Genomic DNA, 17,929 nt, shown 5'->3' on the forward strand with positions numbered 1-17,929 from the left:
GCCTCAGATCTTCTCTTTGTGCTTATCTGAATAGATGCAAGGTAAGAGAGAGGGAAATCTCTCTTAATACCTATCAAGGTTCCTAAAAAGTTTCAATCATTAGTGGGGGGCACATTTTCTAACAAAACACATAAGGAGAAAACATGGCTTTTCTGGGAAAAATGGTAAAATATCATTAAATACTGAATATGGTCCTCTCTCCACCTTGTGACTATTTTGGCCTACTTTCGAAGTAAGATTTTTAATACAACAGTGACTCAACTAAGCTTTCTTGTGTGAGGATGCTTTATTTTCTTTCCAGGAGTGGGCAAGACCTACTACTTGTCCAAAGTGCTAGACAAGTATTTGATTTGCTTATGGGAATCTCAGCAGGACTTTTTTTTTTTTTAAACTTGTGTTTTCTTAGCTCTCATTGAGGGATGTTTTTATAATAATTAGTAATGATTGACCTCAAATCTGCAGTCTCTAGGTATGAAATGCATTAAGTATTTTTCTTTAAGTGTTATGGCAGAGAACCCTTGATGTTCTTCAGTACGCGTTCTCTTCTTTGTCCTCTGTAATAGAATCTTGATAGGCACGTGGACATTCTGAATAAAGTCTATTTCTCAACCTTCCTTGTATTAAGATGTGCTCATGTGATAAGTTCTGACAGATGGGATATATGCAGTAGAAAGGGACTGTTGGAGCTGGTGCCGCCACTTTGGACCATGCAGTGGAAGCTTCTCATTGAGGAAGATGATGTGCTAAAATAAAATGGAATCTCCTGGGTTTCCTAATGACTATGGAGCCACATACATTTGGCTAGATGCCCTACATTTATGCATAAGAGAAATATACTCGTACGTTGTTTCAGCTATAATTATTTTGAGTTTTCTGGCAAGGCAGCTGCCCCAATCTCAACTAATATAGGGGTTCTATGAACATCAAGGCTCATAGATAAAAAACAATTAGCTGTTGGAATGATGTGGATAAATAGCCAGAAAGATCATTTGGACATATTAGGAAGATTCAGTGTTTAATTCCATGTTGGAAACTGTGTTCAAGGGGATTACTTTCTGATGGGATGGTTTTAGAGTGAGGATGGTTTTAGAGTGAGTTTCTTGGAAGAAACCCAAAGAAGAGTCTTTGTATCTCTTTATAAAGAGCTTACATTGCAATTTGAGGAGACTTCCTTAGGGGCCAACAATAACTGAGTTTCTTGGAAGAAACCCAAAGAAGAGTCTTTGTATCTCTTTATAAAGAGCTTACATTGCAATTTGAGTCCACATGCCATAAGTCTCTGAGCTGGAAGCGGAAGTTCAGCTTATAGAAAAATAGAGAATTATGATAATTTTTAGCATGAAAAACCATTATTTAAAAAAAGATGCTCAAAGACTTGAGAAAATATTGGATTCTGATTTATATATCACTCATAATTTATATGTACATTTCAGTCTTCTGTCATCTATAAAGTGTTGGTGAATTTTACATTCATGAAAGATTTTGGATTGTATGTGAAAGATTTACATTGTCTCAGAAATAGCTTAAAAGAATAAAATTGCATTAAATTAGCATGGGTTAAGTAAAACAATGGTTGATAGGGGTTGTAAAAGTATTGTAATGATTTCATGCATACTATACTATATACCTACTAAAACATTATTACAATTTGATTTTGTCTTTGCTTTTAGTGCAGTTACTTTCTCTGTAACAAGCGTAACTTGTAATATGCTTGACATGGAAGAAGTAGGCAGCCTTCTTCAAGGACTCAAGCCAGCACAGTTTATCAGTGTCAGATGTGAGGTTAAACTATAATAATGGCTTAAACTTTGCTGCTGATTCAATTTGCATCTATATTTACAAGCACAGATAACTTCAGTCAACTTATATTCTTCCTATGAATAGAAAAATAGATTTATAATGTTTTCAAGAAGCTCAGTGGGGGATTTAAAATGATCATTTGCTCTCCAATAAGATAAAATAGAGAAAAAACTGTTTCATTTTCCTGGAGTTAGTTATTTGATGTAGTTATGAAAGTATTCTTTGAAAACATCATTATTGTGAATACCTTCATTCTCTCATACCATTCTGCAAACAATTGAAACCTAATGTGTGTATGAGATTGAACTTGGTTCTTGCAGGAGGATAAACCTGTGTAAATCCTGGTCCTGTCCTTGATACTACAATGGCGAGATCATCATCCGTCTAAATTAGAGAAGTCCGAGTCTAAAGACACTTTGCATTATATTGACTAAGTTTAAGGGCTAAAAAACAAGTAAGGGAAAGGCAAGGAATAAATACTTTGGCCTTAAAAAGAAAACCACAGAAAGAGTGGGAGAAAGGTAAATTCTTAGTTTTAGATAGTATCTAAAGTATTATTATTATTATTATTTAAATTTTTTCCTAATTATTTCACACTGGCCAAAATAAAACCTCGAAGGGCAAAGAGTCTGCTAGTCTTTAAAATATTCCATTTTTTCAAAATATTCCTTTCATAGGTAAGATGAATTCACATTATTGGACCCTTTGGGTGGATGGAGTCAGTGATGGGAGTTTGGAATACTGTGTAGACAGCATTTCTCAGGAGTTGGGTGCTGGTGCTTCCTAGCACAGAAACTGGACTCTACCAGAACCTTCGTGTTTTCACTTAACTGCAGAGGCTTCCATTTCACGTTCCAAAGATTGAATGTGAGGAGGGGTTATTATTTGAAGTCTATCACCTTTTGTCTAAAGGAAGAGATTTCAGGATCCTTCTGATTGTAGAAGCAGAAATTTGCTGTGATGGATTCATTTCATGCCACGGTTGTCATTAAATCCCTTTCTGGCGTTAGCCATTAATTTCCTTGGTAGTCTTTTTTCATGGTATCCTTACAGGGAATTAAAAACCAGCAAGGCTGCCAGCCTGCAAGACTCCGAGTGGGGTGGTTTGTGAACTGTTATCAGAAGAAAGCGTCATTCCTGCCATCCTCATTAATTACTTCAGTTTTGTGGAAGAAGAAGGTTCAAGACAGTGCTAAAGACCATCCAGCCCTGGGGCTCTGCTGAACCCACTGATGGGCAGGACACGTGGGAGGTAATGAGCCCACTGAGAAGGGACAGAGGATGACAGGCACAAAGCCAATGTCTTTGAATGGGATCATTCTCCAAAAAAAAATCTAGTGATTACTTTCTATTCTTATATATCAATTTTAGTTTGTTCCCCCCACCTCCCCATTTGGGTATAGCTGCTATACCAGTGTATCTTTTAAAGATTTGGACAGAGGCCATGCCAATGATGTTAAATGTTAGCAACCAATATTTCCATGGCTTTTTAGAACTTGTAAGATGACACAAATCTAAATATATCTAATTAACAAAATTCATTTAAAGACATGCAATAAACCACACTCAGGATGCAGTTACCTTTAATTTTGGTGAATTTATCTCCTGCTGGTAAGGGTATTTAGGGAGGAGGGGAGGTGAGTAGGGCTGGGGAGTCTGGGAAAGTGTTGAGGCCAGGTCAGAGATAGAGGCCAAGGGAGAATGAAAAGGAAGGGAGGGAAGGAGACAGCTGGGAAAAGGTGTAGACATTCCATCTCCCGGAGAAAGTGAAGGCGGCTTAAAGATTGAGGAAAGACAAGATGTGATTATGGCTTGTGTCGAGAACAACCTGAGAACCACCCCACCGTTACCTGGTCTTTAGAGAATATCCCCCAATCTCGAATAATGTTAACATTACCAAAAGCCCTGGCAAGTGACATTTATGACAAATTCTTGCTTGAAAAGCACTAACTTTTCTTTTGAATTTCAGAGTTTGAATTTTAGAATTCCCAGTGGGTGGGATCACTGTTCTGAAGTGGGTGGCTGGAGATTCTACACCTTTATCTTTACAGGAGGGCTCCTTCTAAAAATGAAGGAAAAGCAATGAAAACAATGACTCTTTGTAACTTGCTGGTAAAGTAGGTCACAATTTCTAGAGAGTTTGTTGCAAAACTAGGGGAGTGGGGAGCGATGACGTGTGCCTGTGGGGAGTGTGCCTGTGGGTGCGTGGCTGGCGGGAGCTGCTGTGAAACTCCCCCACACCGCCTGGCCCCGGGGCTGCCTGCAACAGGCCGCTAGGAACCAAGCCACGTAACTAATCTCGTCTTACGACTGATTACATTGAAAGAAAAAAAGAGTTATTTAAATAGCTAACTTAGAAACATGTTGGACTTTCTGTAATGAATGATCTCTTGTATTCAGTAGTGCATTTATCTTATACAAGTGCAGGTGTGGCTGGGTTCTTTGTTTAGGTGACCTTTTCTCTCCTGGTTGAGGAAGTTAGCCATGCCTCAGGGTTCTGTGGGTATTCAGGGGCCTCAGGGGCATTGATCATTATTTAAACCCTAGAACACCCTGTAATATAGGTCACATGCCTCTATATGTGTTACTGGTAAAGTCTTAATAGAAAACTATGGGATTTTGAAAATTATTTTCATTTTCTAAGATGTTTAAATAGAGGGGAAAAGTGACTTGCATAGTAACACGTTATAAAACATTTTTTTTGTTTCATAATTTCAGTCTTTGCCAGTAATCATATATTTTTTTAAATTTACAGGTAACATATTTGAGAGATCAAGTTTTGTTTTTGCTTTTGTTTTAAGAGAAAAATTTACAGGCTAAAGATTTAGGAAGTTTTCCCTCTTTACTAATTAAAATCATTGCCCAAGATTCTTTGTTTGTAAGGTGAANGGGGCATTGATCATTATTTAAACCCTAGAACACCCTGTAATATAGGTCACATGCCTCTATATGTGTTACTGGTAAAGTCTTAATAGAAAACTATGGGATTTTGAAAATTATTTTCATTTTCTAAGACGTTTAAATAGAGGGGGAAAGTGACTTGCATAGTAACACGTTATAAAACATTTTTTTTTGTTTCATAATTTCAGTCTTTGCCAGTAATCATATATTTTTTTAAATTTACAGGTAACATATTTGAGAGATCAAGTTTTGTTTTTGCTTTTGTTTTAAGAGAAAAATTTACAGGCTAAAGATTTAGGAAGTTTTCCCTCTTTACTAATTAAAATCATTGCCCAAGATTCTTTGTTTGTAAGGTGAAAATGCATTGGTAGTCTTAAGTAGCCACAAACTGGTAGACATAACTCTCTTCAGAGAGTTAAAAGGGCACGAAGTACTTTTTCGTTTCCTCGCTCTCTCTCTCCTTTTTTCAAACTGCCTTTGGAATTGGACTCATCTCTGTGTATCAATTTCCTCATCTCTAAAGTGGGGCTAATAATATAACCCACCTCATTGAGTTATGGAAAGTAAAGATGAAGAGTTCTTAGAATAGTGTTTGATACTCAGTAAGATTTCAACTATGTAGTTATCATTATTAATAACAAAAATCAGGAAGACTATACATTACAGATTGTTTAAATAAGAATTTATAGTCATGACTAATGGAATTATATATTTACATTGTCTTACTAAAATTTGGCGTGTTTCCATCCATTACTCCACCCCCAATTTATGTAGTGCTTGTGTTTCTTAGTAGGAAGGCTTCTAGGGCCATGCTCAAATTGATGTTTATTAGTGTGATTAACTGTACTATCTAAATATAGTGAGACTGGTTAGTTCTTCGGTAATTAGGCAAGATTAAAATACCTCATTACTGGTTTTTGCTGCATTGCTGTCTTCCTTAGGAGTTCTAGGATCTGCGGGGGTAGCTACGGGATATTTTAAGCAGGCAGGTTTTCTCTCCTCTTCCTCCTCTTCAATGTGCAGTCTTGGTGTCTCTTCTGGGCCATCCCGGGCATACCACAGAGCATCTGGTTCTTGAGCTTTTGGCCCTCTTTGGATGCCTGACATAAACCCCTCACAGATATCCTCATCTTCCTCTCCAATGACAGGGAGACTTATGGGCAAGGGACCCATACTACTGTGTGCAGAGGCTGCAAACTTATCACCTAGGACTTCAGGTACTCTCTTGGGGCCTCCAAAGCCCTTTCCCATTTTTGTCAAATCTCCAAACTTGCTCTGAGTTGTCTTTCTGGGATCCTGAAGTGGTATTGCCTCGGAAGCCACTGCAGCTGAGGTCACCCCTGCGTGGGGGACAGGCAGCAGGGAGGAAGATGACTTGGCTGGTACAGAAGCTGGAGGCAATGGNTGCTCAAATCGATGTTTATTAGTGTGATTAACTGTACTATCTAAATATAGTGAGACTGGTTAGTTCTTCGGTAATTAGGCAAGATTAAAATACCTCATTACTGGTTTTTGCTGCATTGCTGTCTTCCTTAGGAGTTCTAGGATCTGCGGGGGTAGCTACGGGATATTTTAAGCAGGCAGGTTTTCTCTCCTCTTCCTCCTCTTCAATGTGCAGTCTTGGTGTCTCTTCTGGGCCATCCCGGGCATACCACAGAGCATCTGGTTCTTGAGCTTTTGGCCCTCTTTGGATGCCTGACATAAACCCCTCACAGATATCCTCATCTTCCTCTCCAATGACAGGGAGACTTATGGGCAAGGGACCCATACTACTGTGTGCAGAGGCTGCAAACTTATCACCTAGGACTTCAGGTACTCTCTTGGGGCCTCCAAAGCCCTTTCCCATTTTTGTCAAATCTCCAAACTTGCTCTGAGTTGTCTTTCTGGGATCCTGAAGTGGTATTGCCTCGGAAGCCACTGCAGCTGAGGTCACCCCTGCGTGGGGGACAGGCAGCAGGGAGGAAGATGACTTGGCTGGTACAGAAGCTGGAGGCAATGGGAGGAGAACTGAGGGTTCCTCCTTAATTGCAAGGATGATCTCCTTTGGGATATCTGGTTTGGCTTGGTCAGCTGATAAGGTTAAAGCACCAAGCTTCTCTANCGTTTAAATAGAGGGGGAAAGTGACTTGCATAGTAACACGTTATAAAACATTTTTTTTTGTTTCATAATTTCAGTCTTTGCCAGTAATCATATATTTTTTTAAATTTACAGGTAACATATTTGAGAGATCAAGTTTTGTTTTTGCTTTTGTTTTAAGAGAAAAATTTACAGGCTAAAGATTTAGGAAGTTTTCCCTCTTTACTAATTAAAATCATTGCCCAAGATTCTTTGTTTGTAAGGTGAAAATGCATTGGTAGTCTTAAGTAGCCACAAACTGGTAGACATAACTCTCTTCAGAGAGTTAAAAGGGCACGAAGTACTTTTTCGTTTCCTCGCTCTCTCTCTCCTTTTTTCAAACTGCCTTTGGAATTGGACTCATCTCTGTGTATCAATTTCCTCATCTCTAAAGTGGGGCTAATAATATAACCCACCTCATTGAGTTATGGAAAGTAAAGATGAAGAGTTCTTAGAATAGTGTTTGATACTCAGTAAGATTTCAACTATGTAGTTATCATTATTAATAACAAAAATCAGGAAGACTATACATTACAGATTGTTTAAATAAGAATTTATAGTCATGACTAATGGAATTATATATTTACATTGTCTTACTAAAATTTGGCGTGTTTCCATCCATTACTCCACCCCCAATTTATGTAGTGCTTGTGTTTCTTAGTAGGAAGGCTTCTAGGGCCATGCTCAAATTGATGTTTATTAGTGTGATTAACTGTACTATCTAAATATAGTGAGACTGGTTAGTTCTTCGGTAATTAGGCAAGATTAAAATACCTCATTACTGGTTTTTGCTGCATTGCTGTCTTCCTTAGGAGTTCTAGGATCTGCGGGGGTAGCTACGGGATATTTTAAGCAGGCAGGTTTTCTCTCCTCTTCCTCCTCTTCAATGTGCAGTCTTGGTGTCTCTTCTGGGCCATCCCGGGCATACCACAGAGCATCTGGTTCTTGAGCTTTTGGCCCTCTTTGGATGCCTGACATAAACCCCTCACAGATATCCTCATCTTCCTCTCCAATGACAGGGAGACTTATGGGCAAGGGACCCATACTACTGTGTGCAGAGGCTGCAAACTTATCACCTAGGACTTCAGGTACTCTCTTGGGGCCTCCAAAGCCCTTTCCCATTTTTGTCAAATCTCCAAACTTGCTCTGAGTTGTCTTTCTGGGATCCTGAAGTGGTATTGCCTCGGAAGCCACTGCAGCTGAGGTCACCCCTGCGTGGGGGACAGGCAGCAGGGAGGAAGATGACTTGGCTGGTACAGAAGCTGGAGGCAATGGGAGGAGAACTGAGGGTTCCTCCTTAATTTCAAGGATGATCTCCTTTGGGATATCTGGTTTGGCTTGGTCAGCTGATAAGGTTAAAGCACCAAGCTTCTCTAATTCATCCAAGAAGTTGTCCAAAAAAGGAGGTGGCGTTGGGGTCAAAGGGTTTGCTGGTGGACATGTGGCTGTCAGGGACAACCACCCCTGGGCTGCTTTATCTGAGCCAGGTGAAGCTTTGTGCATGGGAGGAGGGGCTGGTTCACTGGAAGCCAACTTAGAAATGAGCAGGGATTATGGTTAAAAAATAAACCAAGAAAATAATAATGATACATCAAAACACAGAGACAGAGAAATGCAGGAAGAGTATGGTCATAAATATAAAAATATCTTATGCTGTGGTCTTGAAGATATTTTGCTGAATTTAAATAAAATCATTAGCATGTTAGCTAGAAGGTTATCTGAACCCTGGAACTCTCCTAGTATTTGGAAGGGGTCTTAGAGGTCAGGATAAGATAAAGCCATCATCGAGGTTATAAAGTCAGACAGTGAAACCTGAAGTGATTTTATTTAATAGATTAGCTTTTTTAAATTAGGCTTCAGATATTGAGTTAGCATATATACCTCTGAAATAATGTTAATATAAAATGAAAGGCTTCAATAATGAAAGTTTTTCTTATTCCTTGAATTTGTTTAGTGTTCTTTCTTCCTGTAATGGTGCCAAATCTTTTGAATGTCCATAATTTTCTCACTCATGTTCGTAAGGTAATTATAACATATGGCATAAAATATTTTTATATCATTATACAGTAACACATTTCTAAATGAATAAATAATGAAAAATATTTTTCAAGAACAGAAACTCATGATCAGAACAAACTTAACTTACGTTAATTTCTACTTCAAAGTTTAAAAAATCCAAAGTAAATGTTTACATAGGAAGGGAACATGTGATCTTAATGGGAGTAAACTTCTGCTAGGACTCCCATTCCTTTATGTAAACCTATGGAGTATAATTTATGAAACTTAACCTCCTGAAGCAAAAATATACTTCTGTGTATCTTAATATTATCACTATATTTTGGATCTATTGTACAAAGCAGAATTTTAGTGGAAATTCCTTAAAAGTAGTTCTAGAAGTGCTGCCTAGGAACACACTAAGACATTTATCTGTTGTTGCCGAACTAGAAAGAATGTTACGTGCTAGACTTATGGAGGCCTTGAGAGTCTGGTGGATGGCATTTTACTTTCATTCTCTCCAGGTAAATGGTTTGGGATTGGAAAGAAAAGAATCTTCAAGGAAGATTTGTTGTTTAGGGTGAGACTTCACTCATGCGCTCAGCACTCTTGGTCCTAGGGCCACCTAACTTTTGACTTCTGTGTCCTATAATAGGAATGGGGCATTAATAGAATTTATTTAGCTATTTTTTTTTTTACAGGAAATATGATGTCCTGTCACCATGGGGTGGGATAAATGAGGCAAAGAGTCACAAAGCTCATGAGAGCATTCTAGTGGAAGATTCAGGACTAAAGACTGCTGAGCACCTGATATAGAGTGATAGCACACATGTGGTCTCTTACTACGGAGAGCCACTCCTATCAAGTCCTGTCTGTGTTCAGTTTTTAATAAGTCAGAAATTACCCAAGTCTCCTTTGATAGGCTAGAGAAGTTTTCTTATTGGCCAGTGTTCTATTTTATGTTCTTTTTTATAGAACACCAGAATAGATTTTGAAAATCTGTGAAATATGTAAAAATTTCAGATTATGACTTTTCACTTTCACTTTCTCTCATGGTCAGAAATAGTATGCGGATGAGGAAGAAAGACCTTTAAATCCCACCATTGTCATGACCACCACTGTCACTGTTACTACCTGCTCCTATTATCACCCTGGTCCGAAGTATGCACGTTCACAGGGTCAAAGTGCTTAGCTTTACAATGGACTTGCTTTCTCCTAATGGTGAAATTAAGTATCTGAATTACCTATATAACATAAATATTCCTATAATACAAAATCATATAATTATCTTTTCTCCCTAGAGCATTAGAGTTGGACTCCACTACACTAAAAGCAGAAATAGTATCAACTTACATTTGAATCTCCCCTAAAATAAAGATAGTATGTTGAGAAATGTGATTTGAGTGTGTCAAAGAGTGATTCATGAGTGAATGAGTTCCTTCCTCTATTTGCAAATATCAGTCGGAAACTAGGATATATTTCACTTTAGTTCTTTCTCTGAAAATGATTCAGTTTAGGACTATGAGAAGTTTCCTTCATTAAGCCAGTGATATCATAGCATAGATTACCAGATGGGATAAAACCATTAAGTATTTTTTTCAAATTATAGACATGAACTTTTCAACATATTTTCTTCCCAGCAGTGAGAATAAAACACTAATTAGTTATTACTGAAATTTCTCTTTTTATAAAATGTAAAATCTGGTGTTCTAAGAAAAAGCTTAGGAAACTGAAAATACATTTAAATCATATTCACAATCAAGACTAAAATCCTGTGATCTATAACATTACATTGCCAGTATTAATTAGGACATTATGGAAGGATTTCTTACATGTTAAATAAGGCTTTGTAGATACATGCTTATTTCTTATAAAATTTTATTTGAAGGGATGGCCTCTTTGAAATTTAGCTGTTAGTTCTTTTGAGATGACTGAATGGTAATTAAGACAAATATATGGATGAAGATTCTGACCTTTTCTTTTTATCAGTAGGAACTATTGAAAGAAGGATGTTGATCCCTAACACTAAGCTCTGGTAGTGAAATAAACATACTAAAGGAGCTTCTGGAAAACTTTAGAATCAATCAGACAAAATCAGATAGTACCAAACTGTATTACCCAATGATAAAGGATTGAGAGCAATTACTCTGCAAATGAAACCCAGTCTTCAAAGAGGAGTAGAATAAATCAAATGCCTTTTCAAAGAAAATGCTTCTCTTGAGAGAGTAGGTTCTTAGAGCATCAACATATGTAAAATCCTTCTAAGCTCATTTTCCAGGAGTAGTTTGGGTCACCTGGGATGCCTTCTTGCATTTGGATACGAAATGACTTCACACTTTGATAACTTCTGATACGTTGATGTGATTTTGCTAGCTCTCAATGGTTTATTTTTCTATGTCCCAGCCTTGATCTCAATCAAAATGTTTAATGAATTATGCAAAACAAAATGTTTAAAATGTTGGGAAGTGGAATAATTCCTTGGTAATTTAAAGTTTTACACTTAAAAGTTAATAAGAAGGAGAAAAAATCCCTAAATACCATCCATGAAAAAAACACAACATATAATTCAATGGAAAATTAAGAAAAACTTCATACTGTGAGTAAAGAGAGTAGAATAGCTTTTTCTAATTAACTGGTTCGGGAAGCAAAGTCCCTTTTAGACTACATATTGAGAAAGATAATTATCTTTAGCTAACAGCTCAAGTGAGACAGTAGATCTGGCATAAAATCATCCTAAACCTAATAAAATAAACTGGAGGACTCCTCATAACCAATGACATTTTCATTCAAACTAATAAACCACCTGACTTATGGACCTTAATTAAAAATTTTTATTCTCTCTCTTTCTATATTAAAAAACCTCAAGACTTTTATAGAATTTTGTCAACTTAATTACCATGTGTTGCTGAAATAAACCATTTTGGGATCCTCCTATCCACATATACTTATATATACTACTTATACCAAATATAATCCATGTAAAATACGCATCTATAGAAATAAAATCAAACTTTAGGGAAAAAAATCAAGCTTTAGAAAATTTTTCAAAAAGCAGATATACGTGTATATATATAGGTATATATCATATGGGATTTTATGATACTAATGTTTTCTCCTTCAGTATTTTAATTTGAAGATAAATTATCAAGATCAAGCATTAAACCTTTGTGCTAGCACCTCTCAGAAAAAGAAGTTGTGTTGACTAGACATGGCGCACACACTTAGAAACATAACATATGCATTTTGTGCTTTGCAGTAGGTAACGATGTTCTAGTCTAATGTCTAATGTCACATATTGATGATCTTACTTCAGGCTACCCAAATATTATACTAATATGCTAGAAGGTCTTCTTACCTTATTGGAACTTAAGCTGTGGATTCTATCACTAGAATAGCTGTGGGGCATTGGAGGGTCAGGGTAATCCTCAGCACCTTTGGTTGTATTCTTCTTGACAACTTCTACATAGGAAACAGGGAAGATGCCTTGTCTGCTGGTTCCTGGAATTTTACCTTCATACCAGTTTTGATCAACTCTTTTAAGAAGAATAACTCTATCTCCCTGTAATGAATATTAGGAAAATGCGTTATGAATAGAGACGTGACAACGAAAAGAGTGTAATTGTCAATGTTGTCTAATAAACAATAGTTTTCCATTTGGGGAAAGTTTGATACCGCCAGTTGTTGTTGTTGTTTGTTTTTGTCAGAATACAAATAAAGTCTCTGAGCTCACACCCAAATTACAGATTATCACCATATATGTAATTTCATCATTTTTTCATGACATTGAATCTCCCCTAGGAATGCCTGGTTAATAGGAACGGGCTTACACATGTTCGCACTGGGAACGTGTCAAACGACTTGTGTAAGTTTCTTTCAAAAGCAGAAGAGTTTAACGGGAAAATCCCACTGACAGTAGCGTTATCCTATCACTGACAGATTCAAGGGAATGACCTTCTGTAGGAAGAGCTTTAGAAAAGTGCAACTCAGCATGCCGTGCTAGCGGTCTGAAATGGGTTTGCAGAAATCGACCCCTGGAGGGATGAAGTTGAACGGCATGCTGTTTCGCTTCCTCAATCTACATGTGGTAAGTAGCAGCCAAGAGTAAGGCTAGCAGGACGGGGCAAAGACAGTGAGTGCCCTTGACCACCCTGAGCTGTGGCCAGGGCTGACCTCCAGCTGGTATGCATCAACATGGCGTTAGCACCACTGCCCATTCTCACTGGTTGGCGGCCATGCCACAGTGGTCATTAAACATTTTTACAGAACCCCTGGCTTTAGCAATAATAGCCATTCCTGCTACCGGCCGTGATCATGCCAATGACACAAAACCCAGCTTAAATTTCAACCTGAAGCCACGTGTGGCCCCGAAATAAAGAGGCAAATGTGGTTCAATGGCAGAAGTTCTGCAGGCGCACCCAGCAGGTGGTATGGAAGTCTAGGCTGCCGATGGGGCCCCGCAGGGGGCACGCAGTCGAAGCTTCAGTGCAGTAGGGAGGCCTCCTTCAGGGGCACTCAAGGTGCAAGTCTTCCTGTAGCCTGTCCCACACCGCCACCACCACCGTGCAGAACATACTGAAGAAAAGGAAATCTCCCTACTTCTAAAATTGTACTGATTTTCTTGGTCACACACCACTGTTGCTAGGCTGTTGCTGGAGCTATAAATGGCACTGGCAGAAGCTTCTCTTTCACTAGGAAACAGAAGCTGGTTTGGTTTATGGAAAGCTGTGTTGCAGCTTGAAGGATGGACGAGAATCGGTTGATGATGCAGAACCAGGGCAGAGAAGGGAGAATGAGAAGGTTCTGCCAGGGTAAGAACAGTGGGATTCCCCTTCCTTGCTCCCAGCTAAGGACTTCCCCCATAGCAAAAGAGGTTCGAGAACCACCCTGCGTGTGACTCTCTAGCCCATGCTCTGTGCAGACTTGTGGTTGCCTCAAACAAATGAACACGATTGCTTGGCACAGAATGAAAATTGTTCATTTGCTCTTTCTTCACTGTGTAAAGTTGCAAGTCCAAAGGAGCTCTTTCTAATATTATTATTATTTTCTAAAGATTTTTATTTATTTTTTGGCAGAGAGGGAGACAGCCAGAGGAAACACAAACAGGGGTTGTGGGAGAGGGAGAAGCAGGCTTCCCACTGAGCAGGGAGCCCGATGCGGGGCTCAATCCCAGGACCCTGGGATCTCAGGACCCTGAGATCCCAGGACCCTGGGATCATGACCCGAGCCAAAGGCAGACGCTTAACCCCTGAGCCACCCAGGTGCCCCTCTTTGTGATATTATTAAGAAGAGCTACTAGAATTGGATAGGTTGCTAGTGAAATTTGGGTCAGTCATGAGGCCTAGAGAGGGTTGATCAAGGGAACAGCACTGCACTAATGGCTCCTCAAAAAGACTCTGTAAGGGAGAAGTACCTTCATCGTGTTAGGACTATTCCTTGATTCCAAGATAAAATTAAATGTTGGAACATTTTTTTTTAATTTGAATAATAAGGCAGCAGGACAACAATATTTTGAGGTGCATGAAAGTGCTTTTCCTTTTGAAGTTTCCACACAGAGAGCTCCAGGATATTCAGCCCGAGGCGCCCCTTGGAGAGGATCTGGAGCCTGCCATGCTAAGCCTAGGAGGGAAGGTCTCTCTGAGAAGCTTTGTGTCCCACAGGGGACCTCATCTGGAAGGACACAGAGAGGTGGGTAATGTGCCTCAGGGTGGCCTTATAGAGTCCTTTGTAGCACATGGGGGAAACACAAAAATGTCTAAGAAAAAGGTAGCCTATTTTAGTTTTGAAAATATATAGCCTTTCAAAATGCACTGTTGAAGAAAACACCCAGGGTACCTTTCTCAGCGATAGCTCCACATTTGTGTCAGCATTGAAATTATATTTGGCTATAGCTTCTCCAATTTCTCCAGGCTGGGCTGGGGGAGGTGGTCTTGCAGGCTGTGCTTTTTCAGGAGGTATGAGTTTCTAGGAAGGAAAACAGTTGTTTATTCTTGATCTGTGGTGACTTTGGAAGCAACAACCACAGAAGAGGGAAAGGAAAGGACTCACCTCGACATATGAGATCGGAAAAATGCCCACTCTCCCATGGTGCTCTCCCTCATACCAATTCTGATCTATTTTCCTGAGGATGTAGACAGTATCTCCTTTCTTAAATGACAGCTCCCTGGAAGAGACAGGTTTCAGTGGGTTTTTCCCTGACGTAGAGCAATTACCCTTCAGATCAACACTCTCACTTGATCTGCATTTGGCTGAGAAATATACAGTTGATATGAAATAATCTGTTGAGCCCTGTTACATATGCATTTTCCTTGCAAACTCTTAGAATTCGCTGATCACCTTGTAACTTCAGCAGTGGTTTCAAAAAAGAACAGGTATAAACATCACATTTGATAGAAATCACAGGCAGATGCATGTGACGTTTAAAGGCAGGGGAGGTGACTGCTGTTCATGAGTTTATAGCAGAGGAGTGGTGACACTTGGCATAATGGCAGGAAAGTTCTACATTGATTTTGTTTGTCCTGAAGCTGATTAGCTTGTTAGCCAGGTACTTGACTCCTCTTTCCGTCTCCTTTTGATGACCTCAAGCTTACAATAAGGAAAATAAATATTTAGCTTTAGCTCAAAAGGGCCATCACCAGAAAAATGTTTATTTATGGGTCCTTGAAGCTGGTTATGAGTCATTTAAGTGGAATGTCTTGATAAGGAATGTATTTTGCATAAAGAAAAAGATCTTTTATTCTTCAATGGAGCACAAAGATAAACATGTTTTAAGTGTAAAGACATGCACAGATTTCTTGTTGCCTTCTTTATACCTTTTTAAAAAGATTCATTTGTTTGAGAGAGAGAGAGAGAGAGCGCATGTGCACGAGTGGCAGAGAAGGAGACTCCCCACTGAGTGCAGAGCCTGGATGTGGGGTTCAATCCCAAGACCCTAAGATTATCAACAACCTGAGCCACCCAGGCACCCCTAGATCTTTTTTTTTTAAAGATTTTATTTATTTGATATATAGAGAGAGCACAAGCAAGGGGTGGCAGGCAGAGCGAGAGGGAGAAGCAGGGAGCCCAGTGTAGGACTCGATCCCAGGACTCTGGGACCATGACCTGAGCTGAAGGCAGACGCTTAACCGACTGAGCCACCCAGGTGTCCCTTGTTTTTAAAAAATAAAAATATTTTTGAGACACTAACTATGCTTTTCCAACTGGGCTATTTCAGAGAAGAAGCTTATTTACCAGCTTCTTTCCTAAGCAGGTAAATGTGGGTATGTAATTTTAAGTTCTAAAGACATTCCTTATTTTGGATAATTCATGCCTACCGGCTCATCCTAACTGCATCTGCTTTTCACAGCTTCATTATCCAGGGAGTTGTGTCTGTTTGTTCTTTTGCCTCCATAATTATGTTTTGTTGGAGGACACTCATTTCCTATCTTTTCCCAAGAGCCCCACTTTCCTAGACATCTGCCTTCCCACTCTTGAATCTTCTGCATTGTTTTGTTCAGAATCTGGAGTTGGGTCATTTATTTGTGTTGAACAGATAATGAAGAGACAGGTGGATATCAGATGTAGAATATTTCTCATTGATTAAAAGAATTAATTGGAAAAAAGCTGTTGCATATTAAAAGAATGATTGCACAATTAGAAGTGCTAAAATATTCACATTGAAAGTGCATTAAATTTTCAGTAACCCTAAAGACAAAGGAGATTCACAGAGCCTTACATTCAAATACAAGTGCCTTTTATGCAAGTGCCTGATATAGAAAACAAAAAGCAAAATATTTAATGTTTATCATCCAACAGTTTTATTCGTACCAGGTGTGTTTTGTTTCTGGAAAGGAGACTAGTAGGCTTAGCTTTTTGTTTTTAAATGTCAATTAGAGAAAACTTTTTTCTTTTCAATATGAAAAGAAATCTTTTCTATTTTTAAAAGCTTGTATTTAAAATTTTGAAGGCTTTAAGATAAAGGACGGAAATCTCACTTATCAGTTTTCAAAACTCTGTCCCTCTCATCTCAGACCTAGAGTTTCTGAGCCCCATTATGGCTTCCTCCCTTCCCTAACCCTTTTGAATAGCGGCCATTGACAACCCTCGGAAATGACATTTTATCTCTCTTTCCTATTTAACAATTGAGACATTACATTGAGTGAGTTACTGAGCTGTATTTTTGTAAATTAAACTTTTTGCATTGGGTAAAGAAAAATAGCTTTTAAAACAGATATTTATTTAAAACAGATACATCTATCTGTCTCTTATTGATAAGATGTTAGGCACGAAAAGCACTCACAGCTAGCTATTCATTAAGAGCCCTTCTGGGACATTCAGTGCTTCTGGGTGTGGGAGTCTTTTAAAGCTGCTTGAGTCGTCCATAACCTCGATTTTTCTGTCAAATACAGTAGCTACACTGGGGGCTGCTCTTTATATTTCCTGAGAACGGAATGAGAGGAATATGATTAAGCTGCAATCAGACCAGTTTACTTATGGTATGTGGGAAACATTTTTTAATTTTTTTTTTCCAAAAAATAGGGGATGGCTTCCAAGGGTGATTATTGGATCGACTTCTCTGAAGGCTTACGCAATTCGATTTTATGGGTCTAGGAAGATTTTCATGAAAGTTGGGGGTGGTGCAGACAACCATTCAGAAAGGCTGTGCCATTTACAAGCCTTGAACCTTTGCTAACTCAGAGCTTTTGCAATGAGGACATGGCCTTGGAGGATGGTGTCAGGCTTGGCACTTGGAGCAAACAAAATCCAGCGACACAATTAACACCCTAAACACTTCCCTGAGCACTGCATATCATCTTCTCCCTAAGTTTGTTTTTTATTAAGCTTTCATAAAAAGGGTGGATACCTTTCCTGTGTTATATGCCCTGTCATTCCTCAGGGTTTCATACATTTCAAAAAGCTTTTGATTGCCTGTCACAAGAGGAAATGAAATTTACATGGTCTGTGTCATTATTTTGTAAAGTTGGCATGATTCATACAAATCGTCACACCACATCCAAAGAGCAGTAATAGGAACTAGAGTGTAGTAGAAACAAAGCAGTTGTTTCTCATCTCATCAAAAAAAAAAAAAAAAAAAAAAAAAAAAAAAAAAGGGGGGGGGTTTAGGGTTTTTTTTAAATACAA

At 38.7% G+C, this 17,929-nt stretch overlaps 1 protein-coding gene across 21 annotated transcripts in view; it reads right to left on the reverse strand.

Moving 5' to 3' along the window:
* Positions 1-17,929, reverse strand: part of SORBS2 (sorbin and SH3 domain containing 2) — a 337,321-nt gene that overhangs the window by 14,292 nt on the left and 305,100 nt on the right. For 9 of the 21 annotated variants that reach the window (XM_034647578.1, XM_034647577.1, XM_034647579.1 and 6 more), the window contains 3 exons: positions 14,858-14,972; positions 14,645-14,773; positions 12,168-12,371 (listed from right to left, as the gene is read on the reverse strand). In XM_034647578.1, coding sequence (XP_034503469.1) covers positions 12,168-12,371; positions 14,645-14,773; positions 14,858-14,972 — 448 coding nt within the window. Of the gene's footprint in view, positions 1-6,910; positions 8,351-12,167; positions 12,372-14,644; positions 14,774-14,857; positions 14,973-17,929 lie in introns of those variants that run through there. The other 12 variants (XM_034647566.1, XM_034647573.1, XM_034647572.1 and 9 more) reach the window with 6 other exon arrangements.

Source organism: Ailuropoda melanoleuca, chromosome 18 (genome assembly GCF_002007445.2).
Source record: "Ailuropoda melanoleuca isolate Jingjing chromosome 18, ASM200744v2, whole genome shotgun sequence".
In the NCBI taxonomy this organism is placed as follows: Eukaryota; Metazoa; Chordata; class Mammalia; order Carnivora; family Ursidae; genus Ailuropoda; species Ailuropoda melanoleuca.